This window comes from Magallana gigas, chromosome 9 (assembly GCF_963853765.1).
Source record: "Magallana gigas chromosome 9, xbMagGiga1.1, whole genome shotgun sequence".
Taxonomy (NCBI): Eukaryota; Metazoa; Mollusca; class Bivalvia; order Ostreida; family Ostreidae; genus Magallana; species Magallana gigas.
In genome coordinates, this window is record NC_088861.1 from 28,303,363 (window position 1) to 28,330,281 (window position 26,919).

The following is a 26,919-nucleotide window of genomic DNA, read 5'->3' on the forward strand; positions in this document are numbered from 1 at the left end:
AATTCATATTATATTGATTCTTATATAATTCTGAAATAAGTGTCAAAAGATTGCATCTAATATAATATTAATATTGATCAGTTCTAATATATACATGTAGATCCCTAGGCATTCAAAAGTGTAAAAAAAAAATATTTAAAGAGATAAGAAATATTCTACCTCTTAAACATGTTGAATAATTATATTTTATTTCATTTCTTTTTAATACATGTATAGTATGTAAAATATAGAAACATACAGTAATCATATGAATATATACATAACTAATATACAGTCTCTCAATGTTTACATTCTTCATAGTTTGATGAAACATAACAAAAACACTTTTGTTACTTTTGATATATATAAACAGTTTATTGATATAAAACATTTTACAATTATAATCAGTGAATAATTATCTACATTGTTATTAGATGTTCACTGTGTTGACATGTAACATTATGATCACAGTTTGTTTACATGTAATATTGGATTTTCTTCACTTTACCTGTTTTACATTCAGCCACAAAGAGGTTGTCTCTGGTGTCCACACATAAACCACATGAAAACTGTAAACGACAGTTGTCAATGTAGCGGAGGAACTGTCCGTCCTGATCCAGGATGTGGATACTGTGGTTGTTAATGTCTGCTGTCAGGATCCGACTCTGGCTGTCTGTTGTGATGCCGACTGGATGAAATGGTACCTTGGTAGTAGAGGGAGGACCGGTGTATGTAAACCGGAGTTTCCCGGCCTGATTGACCACCACTACTGCACTGGCTTTAGAGTCAGCTACACAGATATCTAGGTTCTTGTTCTCACTGATGTATTTAGTGTAAGTATTAGACGAATAGAGAGGTTGTCCTTTGTCATTGTACTGAATCGTTTGTTTCACAGTGGAGCCAGAATAACGCACACCTTTTGCTTGTTTCTGATCATCAGTGATCATGACAACCAGGAGGTCACCAGAGGCGGTAATACAGACATTGAGAGGTCCCCACCCCTGTAGTCTGATCACTGTTTGTATCTGTGTATTCTTCACTATGTTCACAGTTCTATCATTGGGATCAGTATAAACTAGTTCACCACTCTGTGTCACTGCTATGTCCATTGGTATGTTCCCTGACTTGGTTTGGATTGATTTCACCAGTTTACTGTGGAGGTTGTAGAGTCTCATCGTGCTGTCCCTACCACTCGTCCATACCTCATCATCACTCAGACAGGACACACTGCATAATTCATTAGATTGTCCATACTCGGTCTTTATATCTGTGATGATCCGTGGTACATCAATGAGCGGTCTGTCCGAAGGAGAGGACTCAGCACCAGGAGAATCCATTGTGTAGCCATATTCTTCTGCTTTGATAGATAAGGCTGACAGAGAACCAATCTGCTGATAAATCTGTTCTTTATTAATCTTCTGAGGGGTGAATTTTGGTAAGGAAACTGTGAGTTTAGGTGGTAATCTTCTGAAGTCAGCAATCCTGGAGTTGTAGGCAGAGACAAGGCTGACATCATTGGAGTTGAGTAATTTCTTCAGATCAGCGATGCACTTTGTAATTTCAGAAATACTGCGTTTGATTTCATGTTCCTGCTTATCAAGGACAAGCAGGTGTTTGGATTCCATTTCATCCACGTCAGATTTCAGTTTCTTGATGGCAATGTCTATTTCTCTGTGCAAGTCTTCTCCATGTTTGTCTAGAGCTGTTGTTATTTTCTTAGAGTTTTTATTCAGATCAGCTTTCTGAACTGGAATGTTAGATGCAATTTCTTGGTATTTAGGATAAATCAATTTCTCTAATTCTTGTAAATCTCTCTGTAATACTTCTTTTTTGGTTTCAAGACTTTTTAAAATTTCAACTTGTTTGTGTCCTAGATGTTCACCAGAGGAGATACACTGCACACAAATAGGAATGCCACATTGTTCACAAAAAAGTTCACACAATTTTCTGGAATGTTTTGAACATTCAGGTGCAAACCCCCGCTTTTTAAATGTTACCACTTTGTGTTCTTTGGATTCATCTAAGAGATGTTTTCCAACGCAGGCTACACATAGATGTATATGACAAATGTCACAGTACATAGGGGGGCCCGGGGTCTCACAGAGATGACACCGTAACACATCCTGGGCCCAAGTACGGCGGTCCATGGTCAGACCCCTTGATAGATTGGTTTAGAAAATGCTGAAAATAATTGAAAATCATCAAATCACAAATCAACTAAATTAAGTATTCAATATGTACATTAATCTAATTATTTTTGAGTGCCCCCCCCCCCCCCCCCCCTAAAGAAAAAATCGGGTGAACTTTAGCAAGTTGTGAATTAACAGTTTACGTTCTGTATTGTGACCTTTGATTAATTTATATATACTCCGCTCATTTTGACTTCATTTAGCGATTACAAATAAAACAGGACATTTGACTGATAAAATCTACAGACGCTTGTTATGAAAAGCTCATAAAAAAAATGGTTATTTGTTTATAAACAAACCACATACCTTCACTCTTCAAGATGGCGACTCAGGTATTTTACTTCCTGGTCTGGCCGCTATGGTGTTGGTATGCGCGCTCCGTCTAGACACGTGATAAAATGCAGTGGTGGATATTAGGGAGCGTCTATTTACCAATTCTATGAAAGTTTCCGTGCATTTCTTACAAATAAAATAATCACTCTCTCTACTGAAAGAAAAAAAATCATTCAATTTGTCGGGTTTCTTTTTTTTTTTTTGCATGTAGACTTTATATCCTTTTACCTGTATTACACTGAGGTATCTACGGTAGGAGTACACAGACGTTATAATCTCATTCAATCAGTTGGATCATATTCAGTCAGTGTCTCGACTTCCACAACAACTGAAAAACAATTTAAATAAATTAAAACTTTTATTATCTTTACATCGTTTGTTCGTTACTTTCTTTTCAACTTATTTAAATGGAAAAAGTGGTGGGGGGGGGGGGATGCAACGCAATGGTATTTTTTTTAATTACTTAATAAAAAGGTTTGTTACGAGAAAAAGTTGTTTAGGAAGGCCCCCGCTCTTGCCTCTCTAATGCTACATGTACGTGTCAAAAACATTATGCAGTATGTAAAATTCATATTTTCAGTGTTTTTATTTATTCCTTTTTTCCAAAAAAAAAAAATGACGAAATAATTAATCAAATGGGAAGTTGGGATAATATAACAGTCTGAATAGTCTAGAAACTTCTATTGATTTGGTAGAATTATTCAGTAAGAGCTTACAAATATTAATTCTGAATAATGCATCTCAGAAATAAAATGTTGGTTAATTTTTGGTATATTAACATGCGCGGATCTACAAAGGCGGAGGATTTGGAGATTCGGACCACCACCCCCCCCCCCACCATTCTTTGTAAATCCAAATACATAGTAAAATTACCCAAAATATGAATTCAAACAATTAATAAAGTACTAAGTGATCCAGCTCATGCGTGGATTCAGAAATCCAGAATTTTTTTTCCAGGGGGAGGATCCGACAGTTTTTTTTTGTTTTTAGCCGGGGGTGGGGGGGGGGGGGTCTGAGGCATATTTTTGATAATTTTGCAATGAAAATTTAAAGAAATTTAAATATTGCTGGGGACGGGTGAGGGGGGGGGGGGGGTCTGATGGCTTATTTGGAAACTTGCTTGTTCATCACCTGGAATAGTGTGATAATTAAATGAAAGAGATGGGCAAACTTAAAAATAGAGAAAAAAAAACTGTGTTTGGATAGATAAACTATTTTTTAAAACAAGAATCATTGAAATCAACATAACAAACACGTAGCTTCGATTTTGAAAGAGAACCTTATACATGTATTTAAATATGCTCCGAGAAAGGTTTTTTTTTTGGGGGGGGGGGGGGGGGGGAGGGGATACATTATATTTCGAGAAAATCTGTTCGCGACCCCCCCCCCCCCCCCCCCCCTTACGGGCTTGTATTAAAATCTTACGTCGATCTAATCATGGTAGTAACTATGCAGATAAAATCTATCGAACAGACATTTTTAATTCATGAATTGTCTTTCTTGGTTTAATTCGCAGTAAATACAATGTGTCAACAGCATTTGAAATGATTTCAAAAAAGCTCGGCACACGTTTCCGCAAGTAAAATTTTTTTAAATTTTGTGTTATTGTAAATAAACACCATAACTTCTTTAATTAAATTAAAATAGAGATCATTTGGTAGGTAACAGGAATAGGTGATTTTTTTTCAAACAGTCCTTTTCAAAACCATTTTGCCAGCATCAACCTTATTTGCAGATCATTGAACTGGACTCTGATTATATCGTGTGTAACTACATCGTAGCTTGAAACATGGGCGCGGATTTAAAGGATGAAAGTTCGGGGTGGGTGGGGGGTAAACATTCTGCCTACTACCGGGAATTTTAATTTTTTTTTCAAAAATTATCTGTGAAAAATATTTATACTCGGTATTGACCCGGCACCCCAAACACCAAACCCGGAAACAATGATACTCCTACAAAATGTAGTAGTTTCAAATTTCTGATCAGGATAGAACCTATACATTGTAGTATATACAGGTAAATGTGTACTTGGAGTACATTATGTATTGTGTATATCAACATTATATCAGAGACTATTTATTAATGAAATCACACACGGTTTTCTGCTGGATTAAGCCTAAAACATGTACTTGTAATTACTAACTTCCAGTTCACTTTCCCATATTTTTAGACACATGAATGAAATCCGGAAGGAAGCTCTTTAAAACCCCCAAACCAACTGTGACCCAATTTAACAGAACGGAATACCACATACTGTATTACTGCTAGGGTAAACGTTCCTAATACGTCATATTGTACATCTAATTTCACACATAGACCTTTTACATGACTGTATGTAGATTACAAACCTACATTACAAACTTTATTTTAAGCGATTTTTTTGCGTAAAAAGGAAAAAATCTCATGTACATGCAATAAAAAGAGCGGCACCGACCTAACCCCCCCCCCCCATTTCCCTCAACTCCAACCCCCCATAATAAATAATCAATTTTATTAAATTCACATAGTAAACTTTAAGATAGGCCTAGACCCCCCCCCCATCCCCCGGGCAAGCACAAATATCCATCGGACCCCCCCCCCCCCCCCCGTGAAAAAATTCTGGATCTGGTTCCATGCATGCATCCTATTGTTTAATACACATATATAGCTACATGCATTTTTGTTTACTGTTATAATATGGGATGATTGAAATTCAACGTAAATATATTAGCGCATTAGTGCCCGTGATTCTAATGTTGTGCATGGCCGCGACTCGAACCCTTAACCACATTCATAAACAAAAGAATGCTATTCCGTCCTCCAAATGCACGTGCCGCGCCTAATTCAGTCGTACAAGAGAGTTATAGATTTTTACATCATACTGTGCAATGTTTCTAACATCATGTTAATAACATAAATATCTATTATTACTCAAATAACTCAAGTTGCTGTCAATGTCGTCAGAATTTTTAAAATATGTATATATATATTTACAATTGATTAAATTTTCGCATATATTTCTTTCAAACTAACAATGCCCATGTTTTAAATCAATCGATAGCATGCGTAAAGATTTTTTTTACAATGCGCTTATAATTACTTTCTCCGAAACACACCTATTAACTAGCCAAAAAAAATTAAATACCCCATATCTTTTGTTAATTAAACCGAAGCAAGGTGCGGGATTTGACCAGTCTTTAAAACGTTCATTCAAAACGCGTACGTGTTCCGTTGAGAAGTTGATCGTTGCATTAGCTAAATAATACTATATTATTTGATGAATTAATATTTATTTAGGGTGTACATAACAATTGTTATAACAATTGCGGATATGTCCCAACGAAACATACCCTGAAATAAATGAAGAATAAAAATGCACATTTGAATTTTAAATGGACAGCCCATTCACACATGCAGTGTATATGCATAAACACTACATACATGTTTAAAACCACCAATTATTGAGCAAAGTAATTTCAAAGCATAATTACATGTACTTGTTCATGGGTATGATCAATGTTGTAGAAAAATAAGAAAATACATCGCTAAGGCAAAAGAGTTTTTAAAAAAATGTTCAGATTGAAAATGATCACATATATTTGGAGTGTACTATGTACACAAATTCGTGCATTTCATAATGAAATAAAATGCGGAAGCGCGTTTGAATTTCTTGGCGACGTGTTACAGGTAATTTATGTATCAGACAACATTAAACAAATTTCCTCTCATGTGCTTTCAGTCGGTTGTTCTTCATGCGCTCTACTTTCCTGCTCCGCGGGTTGTGAATCGTTTGCTGGAACTTCACCCTGCTCCTGAATTTCGTTTTCCTCCGTCTTCTCTCTTTCCTTCCACGTGGCCTTGATCTCTACTACTATAGACTTATTCGACCTGTTTGTGTTCGCCTCCTCATTTTTATTAAAAGATAAGTTCGATCTGTTGGTTTGGGCTTCCATTACGTCATTTTCGAGTCTGACGTCACCATTATCCCGCGCGTCGCTCACGTCTCCGGGTTGGTTGACATTGATGACCGACTGGAGAAGTCGGTTCTCCTGTCCGTACTGAGACAGGTCACTTTTCTCTCTTTCCCGGGGGAAACTGGTTACCCGTCCCTCGACAACCACGTTATTTTGAAAATTTTCCACGTATTGTTTGTAAGCGTCCACCGACTTGTAATCTTTTGACGGTACAACGGGTACTGCTTGAATGGCTGGTACCTGTACGTAATGCTTATAGGTATGGTACAGAGGGCGCCCCTGCTCGTTCTTCAGGGGTCGTTCCGTGCGGTTCCTTGAAAACCCGATTCCGTGAAACTCGAACGGTTGTTGGACATTCGTCGTGTATTGGCCAGACTCGTGGCTGACCGTGATCCGTTTAACCTCCAGAAAATTCACGTCGGCCGGGTTGTCACCGCGAGTTTTGAACAGTTTCCGCCGTAGCGTTCTCCCTAATGCTAGCTGCCGGTGAGGTTGCGGAACATGCGTTTTGTCCGATTTGGAATCTTTAGAGAAATCCAAAACCAAATTGTTTTTCCGGATCTTGGGTTGAACGTCTTCTCCCGTGGTCCAGGGGCGGTTTTCTTTTGGAATGTGGGGCAAGGTGGAACAGTTGTAGCGAACTTTACTGTCTCTGCTGACGGAATACCGGTACAATACGTCACGTGCATCCCTGACCCCCGCCACAGATTCCCGCCATTTTTCCCATTCATCTTTTTCCTCGTCGCTCGTCGACTTCGAGGACGAACCTCCTTCGGAAGCCTTCGTAGAGCCGTTCGGAAGCAAGTACTTCATCATTCGCGGATAACTCCCTAAGCTTCCCAGCGTCAAGTTACTTTTCTCCATTTCTAGCTTCTGAAAGGACGCCCTACTTGCGCCAATGCTTGTGTTTTTGCTTGGTAAATGAAAACGGAGCGGCGAGTCTAATTTCTCCTGTCTGCTTGGATATCGACTGAACCCCGTGCTTAGATCCGCTAGAGTAGGGGCGCGGACGCCCCCAGAAAATATCTGTTTATGGATCCGCTCCAAAGTTTGTTTGTCCGGAATCTTGATTTTTTTGTCCGTCGTTAATTTTTCCGGAGAATCTCTCGGGGGGAACAAACTGTTGTAAGAGCTACTAATAATCTTCAGAGTCCTGTCGTTAATTTGAGTTGCCATTTTATCTCAGGAAATAATCCAACATAATAATAGCGGAATATAATTACACATGATCTAAAAGCACTCACGGGAAAAAATATCAATATATGAACACACGTTGAATTTTATCGCCACATGTGCGCAACAACTGGAGATCCAATTCACAGGTATCAAATTCTCTGTGGTAATTTCCCCAAGGTTCTGCCTTCGATTATGTATCTATTCAACTGCAAACAAAATGCATTGCTATAGTAGATGATTATACCCAAATATCAACTGTTGTAATGGCTTAACCCTTTTTAATTGTGCAGATTTCTCTTTCCCTATTGTATGCCGGTATTGAGCGCCGTGTTTTTCATTCTCATAAATCGCTTTATGTACATTTTAAATGGTCCGCTCTCTCTCCGAAATGCGGATTATGAAAATAGAATTAAAATGTTGATCAACTGAACTTATAAGAATTATATTATGATCTTATCGCATTCAGGTATACGCTAAATAAACGAAAGCGACGGAGTAGGGTCTAATGGTTTGAGCATATAGAGAGAGGGGCCACATTATATCACATTTCATTCAACCCCTCAAATAGTGTTGACAGAAAAATGTGAATTCAAAACATTCTATCACCTAAAGGAAATAAAATACGGAAAGTAGATTGTTGTCGTAAATTACTTACTAAATATTGACCATGCCTTTACATTTGTCAAAAGGGGAGATCTTTAGAAAATAGGAACCAAGAAGAGAATAAATAATTCATCAAATTTTTTTTTCAGAATTGAACTTGGTGACATTTTGTACATGTATGTCTGTGTTCCCACAACGAAAACGAGGCCATACGTTTCTTTTACATGCACATGTATAACGCTGAAAACGAGATTATGTGTCCTGCATAAAACTAAAGTTGATTTTTTTTCTTTATCTAGTTCATTTTCCTACACAGAAAAGTGTATACATGTATAAATACATTTAAATCCTGTCATACTCTGAAGTAGAACAAAGACACTAATTTATTAGTAAGAACAGTATAATTTTTTGGGGGGCTTAAGTTCACTGTCTGCATGTATTAGTTAATAATTTACATGTACATAGAAGAAAAATTTTACATGTTTTCTGCAATTCTCACAGGAACTTGTTTCGGTTTTAGAACTTTACGTCGGTAGTATAAAAATAACAGCGTGTAATTTGGAGTTCGATTATACATGTATATCAATACCTTGTTAGAGACATCAATACACAGTGGGTGAATCTTTAAATCTTTATCCCAGATACAAATGCATGTAGAATAACTCTCAAATTTCACAATCTATACCACATGGTTCGATCATTGAGTTATACACATAGTACACGGGTTTATTTTGTAAATAATTAATATATTACAAATTTAGAAAGAAAAAAAAACGAAGAGAGAGAGAGAGAGAGTTGGAGTTGGAGGAGGAGAAAGAGACATTACCTAAAGACTTACATTTTAGAACAGTTCTTCTGGAATATTACCAGATTCATTTATTTCTCTGTGACCCAGGTACATAGAACTACCCTAAAAACCGACGATTTATTATTCGTCCAATATAGTGACGGAGGCGCGCCAATTTGGTGATATAAAACCGATGAACTCGGAGATTACTTCCCAGTATGTGGTTTAAACGCAATGATGTTTTTGTAGTTCAAAGAACACAAAAACATGTTGTTTTTATTTCAAGGTGCATTTTCGCCGACTTCGGATCATAAAAATCAATGAAATGCTCTGAACTTCATTTTGGTGAAATTCCGTTTTATCTTGTATTATGTACAGGTCGATTGATAATACTAAACAGCAAAACGTCAGAATTTAAATGTCGTTCCGCCAAGAGAAAAATTTATTGCATCAACTTTACTCTTCTGTCTACTTGCATTCATACGGAGAACCAAATCTTCTGCTCAGATCAAGAAATGGTCTTGACATTTAAAAAAAAATGATGTATAGACTTTTTAATTCTGTCGATTATTTTACCTGGCAAACATAACTGTTATTTCGAAAATAATGATGTAAATGGATATATATCACATGTAGATATTTAACTGCTTCAACCATGTGCGGATCCAGATTTTTTTTCGGGGAGGGGGTCTGGACCTCCTCACCCCACCCCCCACCTCGACCCCCCCCCCCCCTCTTGATCCACGCATGTCGATTTCTGGTGGCTTGCATATACTATGCTATCGAAATAGGAATGTGCTTCCTTATTCTTCTGACCAACACATACTGACACAGGCATCTGACGTTATATATCTTCCTCGTTATAAAAAATATAGACCCCTTACCTTGTAATACATAATGTACATGAACTATCATGTAGATGTGTACTTTTTTTTCAACAGAGAAAAATATAATATACATGTAGCACCATGTGCATTTGAGCATACACGTCTTTTAAATAGCAACACCAAGAGAGATAACTCTAGAGGTACAATTCGAGCAAGGATGGAAGGGGGGGGGGGGTAAGGGTTGCGCGAAAGGGGGGGGGGGTTAGCTAACAGACTGATTGACAGTCATTCATAATTTACGCAGAATTAATACATCTTAATTAACAATGGTCGCGTCCACCACGGTCTGTTAAATTAAATGCATGTTTTAGAGGGACTAATCTCTTTTTTTGATCTCTCTCTGTTTAAGATCATTAAAACGTTAGTACACATTGTATAGCGTATGGCTTTGCCTGACAATACTCAACCTAAACCTGCGATATCGGGGCAGAGATTTTCATAATTGTATATATGGATATATATATATACGCGTCTGTGCCAAAAATTTCCAAGCGAGAAGGGGGTGCATAAACGTGCAATAAGTTTCTTATTATTCTGTGGGAGCAGATTTTGAATTATAATCCGTCGCTTTGCAATTGATTATTATATCCCCGATTTTGGCTGGCTGTCGTAAAATGGCGTGAAATTAGATTACTGTGATGTTCCGCTAAAGACCGGCGAGATATGGAGGGCCGAATTAATTTAAAACTGAAACAACTAACAAAGTCAAGGACCATTTCTAAGGTAAGGCTTTTTATTTTTGTTCTCTCTTTGATTTATCAAAATACGACATAACTTTAAAAAAGAACAAGAAAGGTAATGGTTGGGGTGATGAGAAGAGGCGGGGGGGGGGGGGTGCAGCCATTTTTCTCACACCTGTTTAAATGCCGCTTTGAAAAGTTTTATTGTAATTTAAGACTTATTAGGCAAAAACTTGTAAGACCCTTAAGTACCAGACGCTTTACGCTGCGGGAATTTTGGCAAATATGTCCTGATCTTGGCACACTAGATTATCGCCTATATATAGTTACATTCATATTGAAAGTAAACTAGTGTATTACGTTAATATGGAAGCGTTTTTTCTTTTGCTTGGTCCATATGAACCCCCCCCCCCCCTCTCAAGACAAGCTCCAATGGGTAGTTCGTTATAGTGGTTATGGGTATGAGGTTATCTACCCGTCTATCTTGATAGGAATGGTACTGTATTGTCCAAGTATACTGACGTATACATGTAAACGCGAGTCGGTCATGCGCAGATCAATCCGGGGGGGGGGGGGTGTATGCCGCGCCCCCGCCCCCCGAAAATTCAAATAAATTAGTATTTATCCCGACCGAAAATAGGCCTCGAACCCCCACCCCTCCTGGAAAATAAATTATCCTTCAGACCCCCCTCCCCCTTTGGAATTTTTTTTCTGGATCCTTGAATTTCGGCGAATACAATTCTTTTGCCCCATTTGATGTTACAGACCCATCTATCATCACGCATGCATGTGGAAAGCAGGTGCTTGAAAATCGCCAGTGTGATGAAATGATCGAGGGGAGGGACATGGAGGTCTAGTTAGGGTGGGAGGCCCACGCGGGTACTGTTGAAGGGGGTGAAGGGGTAAAATAAAAACTGAACCCGCGGGGACGTAATAGACGGCGATCCAAGGTACTCTCTCTCTCTCTCTCTCTCTCTCTCTCTCTCTCTCTCTCTCAATGTAAATTCATTACGACCTCTTCACTATTCAAATTTTACTTGTAAATTTTTTTTAAAGTGTGTATATGACGTTATCTTCACAAGACAACTCTCTGTTTTGTGGTTTTTAGAAAACTTGTGTGGTCGTATATTTCCTGACGATTCTTAACGACAAACTTTTATAGAGATGTTTATATAGCCAAGTGATTGTTTGAAAGAGGAAAAAACAAATCTGAGATAACGCGTGTCTTGTATCCTTTATTCGCGGAAGATATGAAAGGTTAGGAAAAGTTCACATACAAGATGACGAAACTCAACAAAAGTGGAGGAGAAAATGTCTTATGCTTAACGATACATGCAATTAAAAAATGTGAAGAATTTTAATTGTTTTAATGTATTTGACCCGCCTTGTACTTTAAAAAAAATCTTATAAACTCCAATCCAATTTCAGAGAGAAATCTGCTCTAGAATACGTGTTATACTAACACCTGACCATTCCTATGGACAATAATGTCTTAATCTTAACGCATGCTATGAACTTCAATTTATATCAAATCACACATTGTTTTCCCTTATGAAAATAATAAAAATCTATTTTGTTTATCCCCTCTAAGAAAATTAAATTGAGAAACACACAAGAACTTGTATAAATTGACAGAATATATTGAAAGGCATCAAGCGTCGGGGATGAGAGAGAGAGAGAGAGAGAGAGAGAGAGAGAGAGAGAGAATTGACTGTAAAATCGAAGTTATAAGAGGTATACGCCCACCCCCACATCCCCCACCCCATCCACATAGATTAATTTTTCATGATTAACGGTGTTTTTTTTTTTTGCTTGAGAAGAATATCTGGATGAGTCTGTCCCCCCCCCCCCCACCCCCTCAACTTTCAAAAACAATGTTAGGTGCCTGATTGATAATTCCCTCCGCGAACTTTTTTTCCGTCATGTTTTTTTTTAACTTCTTCCTTCCTTCCCTGTTTTCCAAAAATAGATAATTTGAAAATGAATACCATTGATATCTGATTGTACATGGATTCTCAACTCTCTGGACTCCATAATCGTATTTGAAATCTCTCCTAGATTTTCTTGAGCTAAGTATTTGTTTTTTGTCTTTCAAAGGCACGTACACCGTTCAGTAATTATTGAATGAATATCAGTATTACCTTGAACACACCTTTGATAAAGAATGGGTTCCCTTTTTATCTTGTGTATTTAGTTTGATGAAAGAGAGACCGTAGCATCATGGCTATTTATGAAACAAAGATAGTTAAATGCTCAACCGTCAAGCATAATTCTCACAGCAATATTCAAAACCACTTCTTACTTTAAATGCATGCACTCAAATGCAAGTACCAAACGTTTGAAGTTTTACAGAATTTTGAACAAGATATCATGTGTTGCATATAGTGAAAAAATCAATCCGGGTTGACTAATTCCGATCGTATTTATTCCTCTGGGTAACATTTTTTCTTTTACTTTGGTCTCTCTTTAATAACATCGATAATATGATTAAGATCTCTGGGATATCAAGGTAAAACAGGGGAGATTAAGATCTTTGAATTGACAAGTGACTGCAGTGGTAACAAAGCTATTGTGCTTTTAAACAGTAATCTGGGTGCAGACATCACAGGCAGCTCGTAACTATACACTTTACAGCAGCGGACAGTTAATGGGAATTTAATTAAATCATTTTTTGACTTCCAACGTCTGACAATTATGGAAACAGATACCAATGAAAATGCATGTATCTGTTATTTGGATCTGTAAGTTCAAGGGTAAAATGTTGTGTCATATTTCGCCGCCATTTTTATTCGTTAATGTTGATAATATAGGTTAACAAAATTTAATAATTAATTTTTTTTTCAGTTTGTACGTTCATAGAAGATGTCCACAGCTATCGATAAACTGAGGGTAAAAGGAGCGCCTGCGCCACGAAACACACCTACGTCATCTCCGGTCATGGCGACGTCACGAGCGAATCGTCCGGTTATAACGAGCACTATACTGACATTAGACAAGTCGTACGAAATCATCCTAAAGCAGACTTCACGTCACTCCCTTGAGCTAGCAGCGGCAGGAATGTCTGCTGCTTCAAGGAGAATGGAGTATCTGAATCGTGTGCAACACGCAAATTTTGGAATTTCCACCATGGATTCGCCATTTATTGTTTGCGAGGACAGCATAATTGAAGAGAAACCGTACTTTGTTCTATGTGGACAACCCGTTAATGGAGTTTCGGCCAAATCTCTTGAAAAGTACCTGTCGGAAAATCGAACGGGAAACTTTAAGACTTCTCCCCATGAAATGTATAGAGTACGTCACGGGGTAAAAACAGCAAAAGTTCGTACAGAACCTCCATTCCTAGTGTCTCGGTCCAAAAGGGCCAAGTCTGATCTTGTGGACTACTCTAGTCATCGCCCCGACACCGTTTTATCTTCCGCAGTGTCACGGAAACCTCTCTCGGAAGCCAACTCTAGCGCCGTCCCTATCGAACTGACCACCAAATCTCTCAAGAGTTTTCGTGAACCCGGAAGAGCTACAGTTCAATCTAAGTCAGCCGATTACTTGGCTTTCCGACCAATCAAATCCAGCAAGGTGATGATGACGCGACACGAGATGACGGAGAAAATAGTGAGGGACCACGAGTCTGGGAAAGCCCTGTTGACGTGTATCCACGTCAATAATCACATTCCGGGAAACGCCCGGAACCACGAGGTTGATGAAAACAGTATACAGGCGCAGAGTAAAGCATTTTCTCAGAACGGGTTACGGCCGTTCAATAACCCGTACCGAAATCTCAAGCACAGAGAAACCGTCATCATGAAAGACCGGAAGACTGACATGAAATCGGTCCGGAAGATTGCAAATTTGCCGGTGGATGTCCATATGATCCAAAACGGAAAACAAATAGACCTTCCTAAAAATATCCTTCGCGTCCCCAATCCGTGCTCAGATACTTTTTTGTTGCAAATGCTACTTACAGCAAACAACCCAAAAACTTACCAACCACCCAAAGCGACTCGTGTATCCACGGGGAAATACTCGGACATAGCTTTGCAGCGAGATTTGGATGACTTCAGTCAAGTACGGAGCCCGTCGGTGCCCCCAAAATCCCCGGCAGGTCCAGCAAAATCCCCGGATGAGAAAACGTCGAGTCACCAAGAAGAAGAAGAGAGAAGCATAGAAGCAGTCGATTCAAAGGATCAGAATGACGAAAGCCAGTGACGTCTTTTTCTAAGCAGCTTATAGGTACATGTATTCCGACCTGAAGTTAAATTACATTTACAATAAACATGTATATGTATTTTTTATGAACTAAACATGTAGATATTATCAATGAATGCATACACTTGTACATGTATAGCAGTTTTACACAAACCCCGCCCATAAGCTTGCCATTACAGTGACATAGCGATGTTGAAAGTTTAGAGAGTTTAATTGTATATACAATTTTTGAATAAACGATGTTTAGACTGAAGTTAATGGAAAATATTACAACACTGGTCTGCCTGATCAGAAGTTGGGAAAACACGCCTTTATTTTATTTTTCATCAATTTTTTTTTTTAGATGAGAACTAGAAATGTGTTGGCGTTGCTATTCCAGTGCAACCAAGGGGACTTGGTTAGAAACTAAGTGCTGTGTTAACTGTAATGTTTTGTTGATTTCATTGTTTAAATCATTTGGATTCTCTATAAGATGTATATTGAGAGAGAGAGAGAGAGAGAGAGAGAGAGAGAGAGAGAGAGAGAGAGAGAGAGAGAGAGAGAGAGAGAGAATGAGAGAGAGAGAGAGAGAGAGAGAGAGAGAGAGAGAGAGAGAGAGAGAGAGAGAGAGAGAGAGAGGGGGGATTGTGCTTTCTTTACTTTACTATATATAAGATGGTTTCAAATACTCCAAATGAAATCTGAATATTTAGTCAAATTTTAAAAATGAATCTTTGCATGTGTACATAAGCCAAGTTATCATATGTTATGTCAATTGAATTTTGTTGGTTATACAGTATTTGACGTATATAATGTATTAATATACATAGTTATACATGTAAGTATATATTGTTGTCAACACGAAAGAATTTTTCTGGTTTGTATACATACATGTACATGTATACGCATTTCTAAAAATGACACCAAAACAATTTTGCATCCTTTTTTCTCTCATTTTTTAGCTCATCTGAACTAGAGGTTCAATATGGCTTTTCTGAACATCTGTTGTCCTTCGTCCGTTTGTCTTAAAACCTTTCTTACTTCTTCTCTAGAACCACTCGGCCAAATTTAACCAAACTTGGTATAAATCATCCTTATGAGAAGAGATTCTAACTTGTTAAATTAAATTGTGAAATTCCTTTGTAAAAAGGAGGTAATTGCTAAACAGTGATAAAAGGGTGTATATCTTTTAAATTTAGTTAATCTTAGTATCTTCTCCAGAACCACTACGCTACAATTTGTGATATTACTATACAAGCATCCTCAGATAGTTTAGATTCAAAATTGTTATTACCGTTACCTTTGGGTAATACAGGTACCCCAAGATCGGTTCAAATTTTAACATAGAAATATATAGAAAAAATGTTAAAAAATCCTTTTCTCAAGAAATAGAACAATTTTTATAAGAGCTTGGACTTTAGGTAGTTGTGTCAAACAGCAATGTGACGTAGGCATGTGTATTTCATTGCTAGGCAGTCAGTAGCTGCAGAACTGTAGCTCTCCGGGAAAAAAAACTATTGACAGACCGGAGAGCTACAGGGCCACCCATTGAAAAAATTGTATATTTATTGCGCAGGAAAACGTGCGCTAGTTTTCGACTGATTTACCTTATTTATACGCAAATTCTGTGAGAACAATTAGCACCATTAAATTCTTCATGCAATTTTCTACTGATATCGCCTCTAAATATACAATTTTTTCAATGGGTGGCCCTGTAGCTCGGCAATCGGTTTTTAGAACGCAGTTCGCAGTTCGCAATTGAATAGTGAACTGGGTTCTATAGAACGCAGTTCGCAATTCAAAATTTAGTGCCATTGAATAGTGAACTGCGTTCTATAGAACGCAGTTCGCAATTCAAAATTTAGAATTCATATTTGGGGCCCGCTTGCCTTATATGCAATTGAATAGTGAACTGCGTTCTATAGAACGCAGTTCGCAATTCAAAATTTAGTGCGATTGAATAGTGAACTGCGTTCTATCTAGAACGCAGTTCGCAATTCAAAATTTAGAATTCATATTTGGGGCCCGCTTGCCTTATATGCAATTGAATAGTGAACTGCGTTCTATAGAACGCAGTTCGCAATTCAAAATTTAGAATTTATATTTGGGGCCCGCTTGCCTTATATGCAATTGAATAGTGAACTGCGTTCTATAGAACACAGTTCGCAATTCAAAATTTAGTGCGATTGAATAGTGAACTGCGTTCTATCTAGAACGCAGTTCGCAATTCAAAATTTAGAATTCATATTTGGGGCCCGCTTGCCTTATATGCAATTGAATAGTGAACTGCGTTCTATAGAACGCAGTTCGCAATTCAAAATTTAGAATTCATATTTGGGGCCCGCTTGCCTTATATGCAATTCAAAATTTAGTGCGATTGAATAGTGAACTGCGTTCTATAGAACGCAGTTCGCAATTCAAAATTTAGAATTCATATTTGGGGCCCGCTTGCCTTATATGCAATTGAATAGTGAACTGCGTTCTATAGAACGCAGTTCGCAATTCAAAATTTAGAATTCATATTTGGGGCCCGCTTGCCTTATATGCAATTGAATAGTGAACTGCGTTCTATAGAACGCAGTTCGCAATTCAAAATTTAGAATTCATACTTGGGGCCCGCTTGCCTTATATGCAATTGAATAGTGAACTGCGTTCTATAGAACGCAGTTCGCAATTCAAAATTTAGTGCGATTGAATAGTGAACTGCGTTCTATCTAGAACGCAGTTCGCAATTCAAAATTTAGAATTCATATTTGGGGCCCGCTTGCCTTATATGCAATTGAATAGTGAACTGCGTTCTATAGAACGCAGTTCGCAATTCAAAATTTAGAATTCATATTTGGGGCCCGCTTGCCTTATATGCAATTGAATAGTGAACTGCGTTCTATAGAATGCACTTCGCAATTCAAAATTTAGTGCGATTGAATAGTGAACTGCGTTCTATAGAACGCAGTTCGCAATTCAAAATTTAGAATTCATATTTGGGGCCCGCTTGCCTTATATGCAATTGAATAGTGAACTGCGTTCTATAGAACGCAGTTCGCAATTCAAAATTTAGTGCGATTGAATAGTGAACTGCGTTCTATCTAGAACGCAGTTCGCAATTCAAAATTTAGAATTCATATTTGGGGCCCGCTTGCCTTATATGCAATTGAATAGTGAACTGCGTTCTATAGAACGCAGTTCGCAATTCAAAATTTAGAATTCATATTTGGGGCCCGATTGCCTTATATGCAATTGAATAGTGAACTGTGTTCTATAGAACGCAGTTCGCAATTCAAAATTTAGAATTCATATTTGGGGCCCGCTTGCCTTATATGCAATTGAATAGTGAACTGCGTTCTATAGAACGCACTTCGCAATTCAAAATTTAGAATTCATGTTTGGGGCCCGCTTGCCTTATATGCAATTGAATAGTGAACTGCGTTCTATAGAACGCAGTTCGCAATTCAAAATTAAGAATTCATATTTAGGGCCCGATTGCCTTATATGCAATTGAATAGTGAACTGCGTTCTATAGAACGCAGTTCGCAATTCAAAATTTAGTGCGATTGAATAGTGAACTGCGTATGGAAAATATGCCAGCAGAGCAGTTGCTATTCATAACGCCATGTTCACTAAATAATCGTTCTTTATTACTTATATTTGCATTTTACTCGCAAATACCCTGTATTAGCCTAAACCTTGACATTTAGCTATTGCATAAAAAATTAACGTTCAGACTGTAATGTATTTTTTTTCTTCACATAGATTTGTCAACAAAATCAATGGTATGTTATAACAGTAATTCTTTTAAAATGTTAATATAAGACATGTTTTAAATACATCAATTTTAGGGAGTTGGAGAAAAACACACGATGTATCTATATAGTGGTTTAAATCTATAACGTCATTTAAAAGTATATGACGTCACACCTTTATGACATCATAGTACATGTACGCCAACAGTAAGGTACATAAATCATGGTATAGTTAGGAAGAGTTATCTTTCCTTATACGTTGAATTTTGTACATGAAAATATAAAAATCAAACACTTTCGTTTTATTTAGGCACATTTTTATTATACAATAATAAATAACCTTTGTAATTGATTAAAATGAAATATGAATAAAAGTGAAATACCTTGTATTTTATTTTAAACTTTAGATAATTTATATTAACCACCACAGAAATATTCACTATATATATGATTAAGAATCATAACTTATTTGTCGAGAATTTGCTACCTGAAAGTCTCAGGGGGCAATTGCGCAAACAGACAAGGTAATTGCTATTATAGAGCAATGAATGCAACTGCTCCGTATGGGCTTACAGTGGGAAGAACAATGGATATGCAAATATAATATGATATTGTATTATATGATACAATATAATTTGATACAACATTGTATCATATCAAATGATACAATATCATGTGATAAAGTAAAATATTATATAATACAATATTATATTTTGTTATACTTTCATGTTAAATACTGAAATCTGATTGGTTTAGACGCAGTTCATAATCCGTTCTATTACCCTCAGCGTTAGCAACGCACTTACCAACGGGTAACATTAAAAATTGTTACATGCGCGAAAATTATGCGCGTACGGTTCGCCGTAGAATTCACGTTATTCCTATTTAAAAGCAGTTAGGTTTTCTTTAAAATTAAGACATTCAGTATAACAAAATAAATAGTGCCTGTTTGGGAGGATAACAGTTGAAATTGACACCCCTTGAAAACCATTGTCAACATCCGCTTCGCATCGGTTGACCATGGTTTTTTGAAGGGGTGTCAATTTCAACTGTTACCCTCCCAAACAGGCACTATTTATATAATACATATTGTATCATATGATACAATTATATATCATATAAACCAATATCATATTGTACAATATCGTATGATACGATAAAATATAATATAACAATATCATATAATACAATTTCATGTGATATAATTGTATATTACAGAAACCAATATCATATTATATTATATTATATGATACAATATTATAGATACAATATAATATCATATAATATTGTATCATTATATACAATACTATACAGAACACTATCATGATACAATATCATATCATAAAATATAAAAAAAAAAATTGATACATATCATATCGTATCATATAACTTTTTACAATATAACATATGATATTATATTGTATCATATTAAACAATAGTGTTTCATATCATACAATACTTTATCATAGGAATCATGTTATATCATTTAACAACAACCACATCAAGCAGGTTTAAGTGAGGCAGGAGATTTCTTTAGCATCCTTGATAATGGAGATCAGGCTCTGCATCTGAAGCAACCTCTGCGTTTCATTTATAATATAGTTAAATCAACTTTGCAAGCTATCATCCATAAAACATGTGACCTGTTCCAAAAATCTAAACCTCATCCAGCATCCGTAACCAATGGCTCAGATTTAGCATTCAAGCCTGTCAGGTGCATCAGTATCATAAGACGCATCACCCATGCAAGTTTGGTGAAGTTAGGACCAGTTATAACTAAAATATCATCATCAGAGGGCACCACCAATTAAAACCTTAACCACCTCCAGCATCCGCAACCTATGGCTGAGATTCAGCATCCATGCCTATCATGTGCATCTGTATCATAAGACACACCATCCATTCAAGTTTGGTGAAGTTAGGACCTGTAATAACTAAAATATTTTTTTATCATCCTTGATAATGGAGATCAAGCTCTGCATCTGAAGCTTCATTCACATTACAGTTTAATCAACTATGCAAGTTTGAAATAGTACTAATATCTATGTAACATGTGACCTGTTAAACAAACTTAACCTTATCCAGCATCCGAAACCTATGGATCAAACTCAGCATTCAAGCCTGTCAGGTGCATCAATATAATAAAACGCACCATCTGGTGAAGTTAGGACAAGTAATAACTAAGATATCATCATCAAAGGGCACCTGTTTCAAAAACTTTGACCAGGTCTTAAAACCTTAACCTCATCCAGCATCCGAAACCTATGGCTCAGATTTAGCATTCAAGCCTGTCAGGTGCATCAGTATCATAAGACGCATCACCCATGCAAGTTTGGTGAAGTTAGGACCAGTTATAACTAAAATATCATCACCAGAGAGCACCTACTCAAAAAACTTTAACCAGCTCCAAAATCCTTAACCTCCTCCAGCATCCGAAACATATGGCTCAGATTCAGCATTCAAGCCTGTCAGGTGCATCAGTATCATAAGACGCACCAACCATACAAGTTTGGTGAAGTAAGGACCAGTAGTAAATAAGATATTATCATCAGAGGGCACCTGCAACAAAAACTTTAACCAGCTCTTAAAACCTTAGCCACCTCCAGCATCCGAAACCTATAGCTCATATTCAGCATTCAAGCTTGTCTTGTGCATCATAAGACACACCGTCCATGCAATTTTGGTCAAGTACGGACCAGCAGTAACTTAGATATTGCTATCAAAGGGCACCTGCAACAAAAACTTTAACCAGCTCTTAAAACCTTAACCTCCTCCAGCATCCGAAACCTATAGCTCAGATTCAGCACTCAAGTCTGCCTGGTGGATCAGTATCATAAGACACACCATCCATGCAAGTTTGGTCAAGTTAGGACCAGGAGTAACTTAGATATTGCTATCAAAGGGCACCTGCAACAAAAACTTTAACCTGCTCCAAAAACCCTAACCTCCTTCAGCATCTGAAATTTAGGATCCGGATTCAGCATCCAAGTCTTTCAAGTCCACAAGTAGGTCCAGATGCATCATCCATGCAAGTTTGGTGAAGATAGGACAAGTAATAACTTATATAAATAGAGGACCTGCAACAAAAACTTTAACCAGGTCCGGACGCCGACGCCGGGGGTATAGCATAAGTTCCCCCCGACTTCGTCTCGGTGAGCTAAAAACTAGAGAAAGCTGCATCACCATATTTTAACAGTGGTAGTGAAATACCACGAGTAGATGCCCCTGAAAATTTCGGGCCCCAAATATGAATTCTAAATTTTGAATTGCGAACTGCGTTCTAGATAGAACGCAGTTCACTATTCAATTGCATATAAGGCAATCGGGCCCCAAATATGAATTCTAAATTTTGAGATTGCGAACTGCGTTCTAGATAGAACGCAGTTCACTATTCAATTGCATATAAGGCAAGCGGGCCCCAAATATGAATTCTAAATTTTGAATTGCGAACTGCGTTCTAAATAGAACGCAGTTCACTATTCAATCGCACTAAATTTTGAATTGCGAACTGCGTTCTATAGAACGCAGTTCACTATTCAATTGCATATAAGGCAAGCGGGCCCCAAATATGAATTCTAAATTTTGAATTGCGAACTGCGTTCTATAGAACGCAGTTCACTATTCAATTGCATATAAGGCAAGCGGGCCCCAAATATGAATTCTAAATTTTGAATTGCGAACTGCGTTCTATAGAACGCAGTTCACTATTCAATCGCACTAAATTTTGAATTGCGAACTGCGTTCTATAGAACGCAGTTCACTATTCAATTGCGAACTGCGAACTGCGAACTGCGTTCTAAAAACCGATTGCCCTGTAGCTCTCCGGTCTGTCAATATTTTTTTTTCCCGGAGAGCTACAGTTCTGCAGCTAGGCAGTCAGTAATGGCTCTTTGAAATCAACAAGATTTGTATAGCTTTTGAGCTGAGACCACGCAATAGGTACATATTTCGATTGAAACTGCGTCATTGTTAACTTGTTTTGAAAAGAAGAAATAGATAGCTACGTCCTACCGAAAGTCCAAGGTCTTGCTGAAATGGCTCTACAATGCTATGTTTAGTTATTTTACTATTATGACATCTGCCGAGTTATTTCCATCTATTTCTTACGGAAACATATAGTTAATTCATGGCTCTATAGAAACATTCAGACTGAATCAACACATCCCCTTTATCGATTATTCGAAACCTAAAGCGACTGAAACTGACAGGACTGAAATTTATATCGATTTGTCGAAACCTACAGTGACCTAAGAAATAAAATAGAACAATTTTAACGAGAGCTTGGACTTTGGTTCGTTGTGTCGAACAACCATGTGACGTAGATTTGTCTATTTCATCGCTGGACACTTGGCCATGGCTTTTTGAAATCTACAAGATTTGTCTGGCTTTTGAGCTAAGACTACGCAATCTAACAGTGTGTGTATTTCTCTAGTAACCAGCGTCATTTTACCTTGTTTTGTTGCAAAGAATAGCTCCGTCCTATCAAAAGTCCAAAGTCTTGTTAAAATGGTTCTTATCATGATGGTGTCAAGCTTAAATTCCCATGGGAGACGATTGACTGATGTACAATAACACTAATTAAGTGAATTTTACTTTCTACAATCAATTTATTAAGTTGTTTAAAGAAGGGTGTAAATATAACCAATAAAATACTTTGATGATTTTAACGTTATGAAGGTAACGATCATTGCAGAAAAAAAATCACATTACCCGCTAACGGGTATTTTTTCTGTAATGTCGCCACCTTCATATCCTTCATGAATCACCAAAAAAGGATTTCAGTTTTAAATATTTACATCCAACAAGTATTGTTCCTTATATTTCTTACGGAAACTAATAGTTAATTCATAGCTCTATAGAAACAGCCAGACTGAAATCTACACGCCCCGTTTATCGATTGGTCGAAATCTACAGCGGCTGAAACTGACAAGAAAATGACAGGACAGATATTGACACGCCCTGTTTATCGATTGGTCCAAACCTACAGCGACCTAGGAAAAATCACCGACTGCACGAAATAATCATGACGATGTCAGAATAACAACCGTTTTAAAATTGCGGACTCAATATGAATTAAATAAAGTTAAACCTTCAGCTCTGTTTTTTTTTTCATTTTTATCATCGATAATGCTAATTATTCGTAAATTATTTGAAGCGAAGTGGACTTATCACAAAACACACAAAACGTAAAGGACAAACACTATGAAAATATCTCTAATCAAATATTTTTGAAAGATCAAAAAATGAAGGCTATGTGGAAACGCACGTTAAAAAATTTATGCACTTTGAAAAAGAAAATGCATTTTAACATGGCTGTCTTTACATGTATTTTGTTAAGGCCCATCCTTATCATAGATTAGAAAATTTTAAAATTTTTGTGAGTGTGTGTTTTTAATTATATTGTCCATGCATTGTTTGTGAATTTGTGTGTTTGTTTGTTTGGTTGTTTGTTTATTTGATTTTGGAGGGGATTTACATCCTTTGCGACACATTTTATTGATTATTTTTCCGACCTTTGTCCCACGTATATTATATAAAACAAAATCTTAAAAAGAGACTTCCTGTAAAATCGGATACCGTTTATTGAGACCTCTTGTATACATTTTTTGTCAGGGCTCTACGTGAATTTGTTTGTTTGTTTGCTTGTTTGTTTATTTGTTTTTGGAGGGGATTTACATCCTTTGCGACACATTTTATTGATTATTTTGCCGACCTTTGTCCCACGTATATTATATAAAACAAAATCTTAAAAAGAGACTTCCTGTAAAATCGGATACCGCTTATCGAGACCTCTTGTATAAATTTAACGTTCGGTTTACCACTCCGTGGTCGCTCTCCTCAATATTATGGGGAGAACGATACCCGCATATATCCGCTAGATCACGGAAGCCCATATGCAATGCAAAATATTCTGCTGAAAATAGATAATATTTCATAACATATTTAAAAATGAAAACAGCGCTAGTATGTCTTTAAACACCCTAACAACCCCTTATTTCCGAAATAAAAAACCCACTTACATGTACCCCCACCCCCCCCCCCCCCAAAAAAAAAACCCACTAACATACATGTACATAAATACATGTATACTCCAACGTGGGTGATGTTTGTGTCGTTTATCAAAAAAATGACCAGTAAACATACATGTTCTTGAATTTTTGAAAAAATTATCATTGACCTCCCCCCCCCCCCCCCCTCCTTTTATTCCGTGGATAATTAGGCCGTGTGAAGGCGTTTGGTTGAACTGACCGATCACACATTGTATTAATGAACGTATTTCTATGAAGGACGGATATTGGAGGACATATATGAGAAGATGACCTACTTCCGGTAGCTAAATGTTTGCTGTTATAATATTCACTTGTCATGGAGTCTACAGACACTTAACATCCGACCAGGAAGCACATTTTGACGAGAGAAATAAAAAAAAACCAACACCACTCTACAAAACAATATCGCTAGTTCGTCACAGGCAGCCAGTGTATCAACGTGACTCTTCGACCATGGAAGGAAAGGCTCATGCTAATATGACTCTACGTGAGAATTTTACCTACATAAACTATGAACTCAATCGAGCTCTTGCGGCTGACTATTTGTTTGTGACCGTCTTAATTGTGGTTCTGTTGATCAGTGGAGTTTTGGGCAATCTTCTGGTAATCAAGGTCTATTACTTTAACATCAGGGTGGATCCACTGAGTGGGAGGGCCTTTCTCCCTGCCTTAGCCGTCATGGATTTACTGGCCTGTGTGGCTGGTTCCACCATCTACATGGTACAAAACTTGCAGCCAGCCTCGTTTTCGGGGGACGCTCTCTGTAAGTTTTACTACGTACTGGCTTACAGTTGCACCATGGGAGCGTCGATTATGCTGGTAATCATCTCCGTCTATCGTCACCGTAAAGTATGTACACCTTTCAAAAAACAATTTCCAGTTTTGTTGGTCAAATCATCACCATTTATCGCTGGAGTTACTGGCCTGATCATGACCCTTCCCATGATTCCCGTGGTTGGAGAATTCCAGTACCGGCATAAATTCTACAAACAACACGGTCAAAAATGCACCGTATTATACAACACAACCCTGAAGGTCTACTTTTGGATTTACTTTGTCGTGATCGCTTCTGTGTTTTTCGGTACGTGTGTGGTGATAAGCTTCATAAGTTTTCGTATCCACAGAATCATCAAGAAACAAATCCAATTCCGGAAGTCAAGCATGACAAGATCCGACACCAGTTTTTCTCCCAACCCTCAGCCGTCTGGAGCAGAAGAATCGGAGTCAGAACAACAAAGCAGCAGCCGAAGTCGTGGAAGCCGGAAGTCTCTGGCGCACGGAACTCTGAACGGAACGCTCAAGCAGGCGGTTAAGCCGAGGCACAAGCGGGAGAAACGGGAGTACGCCGTCATGTTTCTGCTCATATCCATCGTGTACGTGGCCACGTGGTTACCGACGCTGGTGGTCAATGGGGTGAAGGTTTTAAGTCACGGGATAGAGGAACACTCCGCTCCCCCCGTTTACATCACCCTCAGGTTCCTCAACAGCTTGTTCACGCTCAATAACGTGGCCAATCCGTTCATCTATTTCAAATTCGACCGTGAGTTTCGAAAACACTTTTTGTCTTTCCGTTGTAAGAGATGATTGTAAAAAGACGTCTTGCGCGTTGTGAAAACATGTAAATATAAAACAAGTAGGATTGTGTACTGTGTATATATATGTTTCTCAATTTGATGGCTAATTTTTTTAGTCTCTATCGAACCAATTGATTTTGTTTTCTCAAACGAAAAATATGCACAGCATGCAAAATGAGATTGCAATTGGATTATTCAATCGGATTAATCGAATAATTAGTATATGCTCTAAGCATCTAGGATCCCTTCCGGATAAAAAAACAATATAGGCTTCCGGGTTATCAAGTTACGTAGCCTGGAACACTCCTCTCAATGTTTGTGACATACACGGGTTTTCACTCCGAGGAAACCCGGCCGGCAGTAAGTAGGAATATTTCCGGTGTACCTAACTTTATCATTATACTGTGGACAGTTATTTTCATTGTTACTTTTGGAAAGATTAATAAATGGTTATATTTTTGTTTCGTAATTATAGTGACTCGTTTGGTGTTGTCCGCAAATAATTTAATTCTGGTGGTAACGCGGCATTTGATTGGATAGAAAAATTTAGTTAAATTTGTATAACCTGGTTTGCACGTCACAAGACACGTCACAATGCACCAACGTACTAATTCACTTGACGTTACGTTTGAATTTTGAACAGATTTATATCATTTTTAAAAGTAAAACGGACTCAATTTGTACAGCAAATTCCAGAAAATTAAATTATAAGGAATGAACTCAATATCTACCCAAGTTATACTCGTATAACCTGGGTTGGAGCAATTTACGCTTTTTATAATCCGC

General features: G+C 37.5%; 4 protein-coding genes across 6 annotated transcripts; 2 read left to right on the plus strand and 2 right to left on the minus strand.

The window, feature by feature from the left end:
* Positions 1-310: 310 nt before the first annotated feature.
* LOC105343667 (E3 ubiquitin-protein ligase TRIM71-like) lies at positions 311-2,614 on the minus strand. Its single transcript, XM_020073433.3, has 2 exons — positions 2,475-2,614; positions 311-2,160 (listed from the first exon to the last, which is right to left on the minus strand). Exon 2 carries the CDS (start codon positions 2,124-2,126, stop codon positions 456-458), a length of 1,671 nt encoding a protein of 556 aa, XP_019928992.3. The 5' UTR covers positions 2,127-2,160; positions 2,475-2,614; the 3' UTR covers positions 311-455.
* A 3,151-nt stretch (positions 2,615-5,765) lies between these two features.
* On the minus strand, positions 5,766-9,217 carry LOC117691275 (uncharacterized). The gene is made up of 2 exons (XM_034476976.2): positions 9,072-9,217; positions 5,766-7,836 (listed from the first exon to the last, which is right to left on the minus strand). Exon 2 carries the CDS (start codon positions 7,628-7,630, stop codon positions 6,206-6,208), a length of 1,425 nt encoding a protein of 474 aa, XP_034332867.2. The 5' UTR covers positions 7,631-7,836; positions 9,072-9,217; the 3' UTR covers positions 5,766-6,205.
* A 1,014-nt stretch (positions 9,218-10,231) lies between these two features.
* LOC105330107 (uncharacterized) lies at positions 10,232-15,710 on the plus strand. 3 transcript variants are annotated; one of them, XM_034476981.2, is made up of 3 exons: positions 10,232-10,630; positions 13,432-14,814; positions 15,134-15,340. In XM_034476981.2, exon 2 carries the CDS (start codon positions 13,450-13,452, stop codon positions 14,788-14,790), a length of 1,341 nt encoding a protein of 446 aa, XP_034332872.2. In that variant the 5' UTR covers positions 10,232-10,630; positions 13,432-13,449; the 3' UTR covers positions 14,791-14,814; positions 15,134-15,340. The 3 variants fall into 3 exon arrangements, with proteins under 3 accessions (XP_034332872.2, XP_034332871.2, XP_011429992.3); XM_034476980.2 differs by lacking the exon at positions 10,232-10,630 and adding an exon at positions 11,407-11,537 and having other exon boundaries at positions 13,432-15,710; XM_011431690.4 differs by lacking the exon at positions 10,232-10,630 and adding an exon at positions 12,587-13,328 and having other exon boundaries at positions 13,432-15,710.
* A 9,302-nt stretch (positions 15,711-25,012) lies between these two features.
* Positions 25,013-26,143, plus strand: LOC117691967 (cholecystokinin receptor). Its single transcript, XM_034478914.2, has one exon. It carries the CDS (start codon positions 25,013-25,015, stop codon positions 26,141-26,143), a length of 1,131 nt encoding a protein of 376 aa, XP_034334805.2.
* Positions 26,144-26,919: the final 776 nt, after the last annotated feature.

What these genes read in the sequence shown, in the direction of transcription:
- LOC105343667 (XM_020073433.3), bottom strand. Translation starts at nt 2,126, where the DNA reads ATGGACCGCCGTACTTGGGCCCAGGATGTGTTACGGTGTCATCTCTGT.
- LOC117691275 (XM_034476976.2), bottom strand. Translation starts at nt 7,630, where the DNA reads ATGGCAACTCAAATTAACGACAGGACTCTGAAGATTATTAGTAGCTCT.
- LOC105330107 (XM_034476981.2), top strand. Translation starts at nt 13,450, where the DNA reads ATGTCCACAGCTATCGATAAACTGAGGGTAAAAGGAGCGCCTGCGCCA.
- LOC117691967 (XM_034478914.2), top strand. Translation starts at nt 25,013, where the DNA reads ATGGAAGGAAAGGCTCATGCTAATATGACTCTACGTGAGAATTTTACC.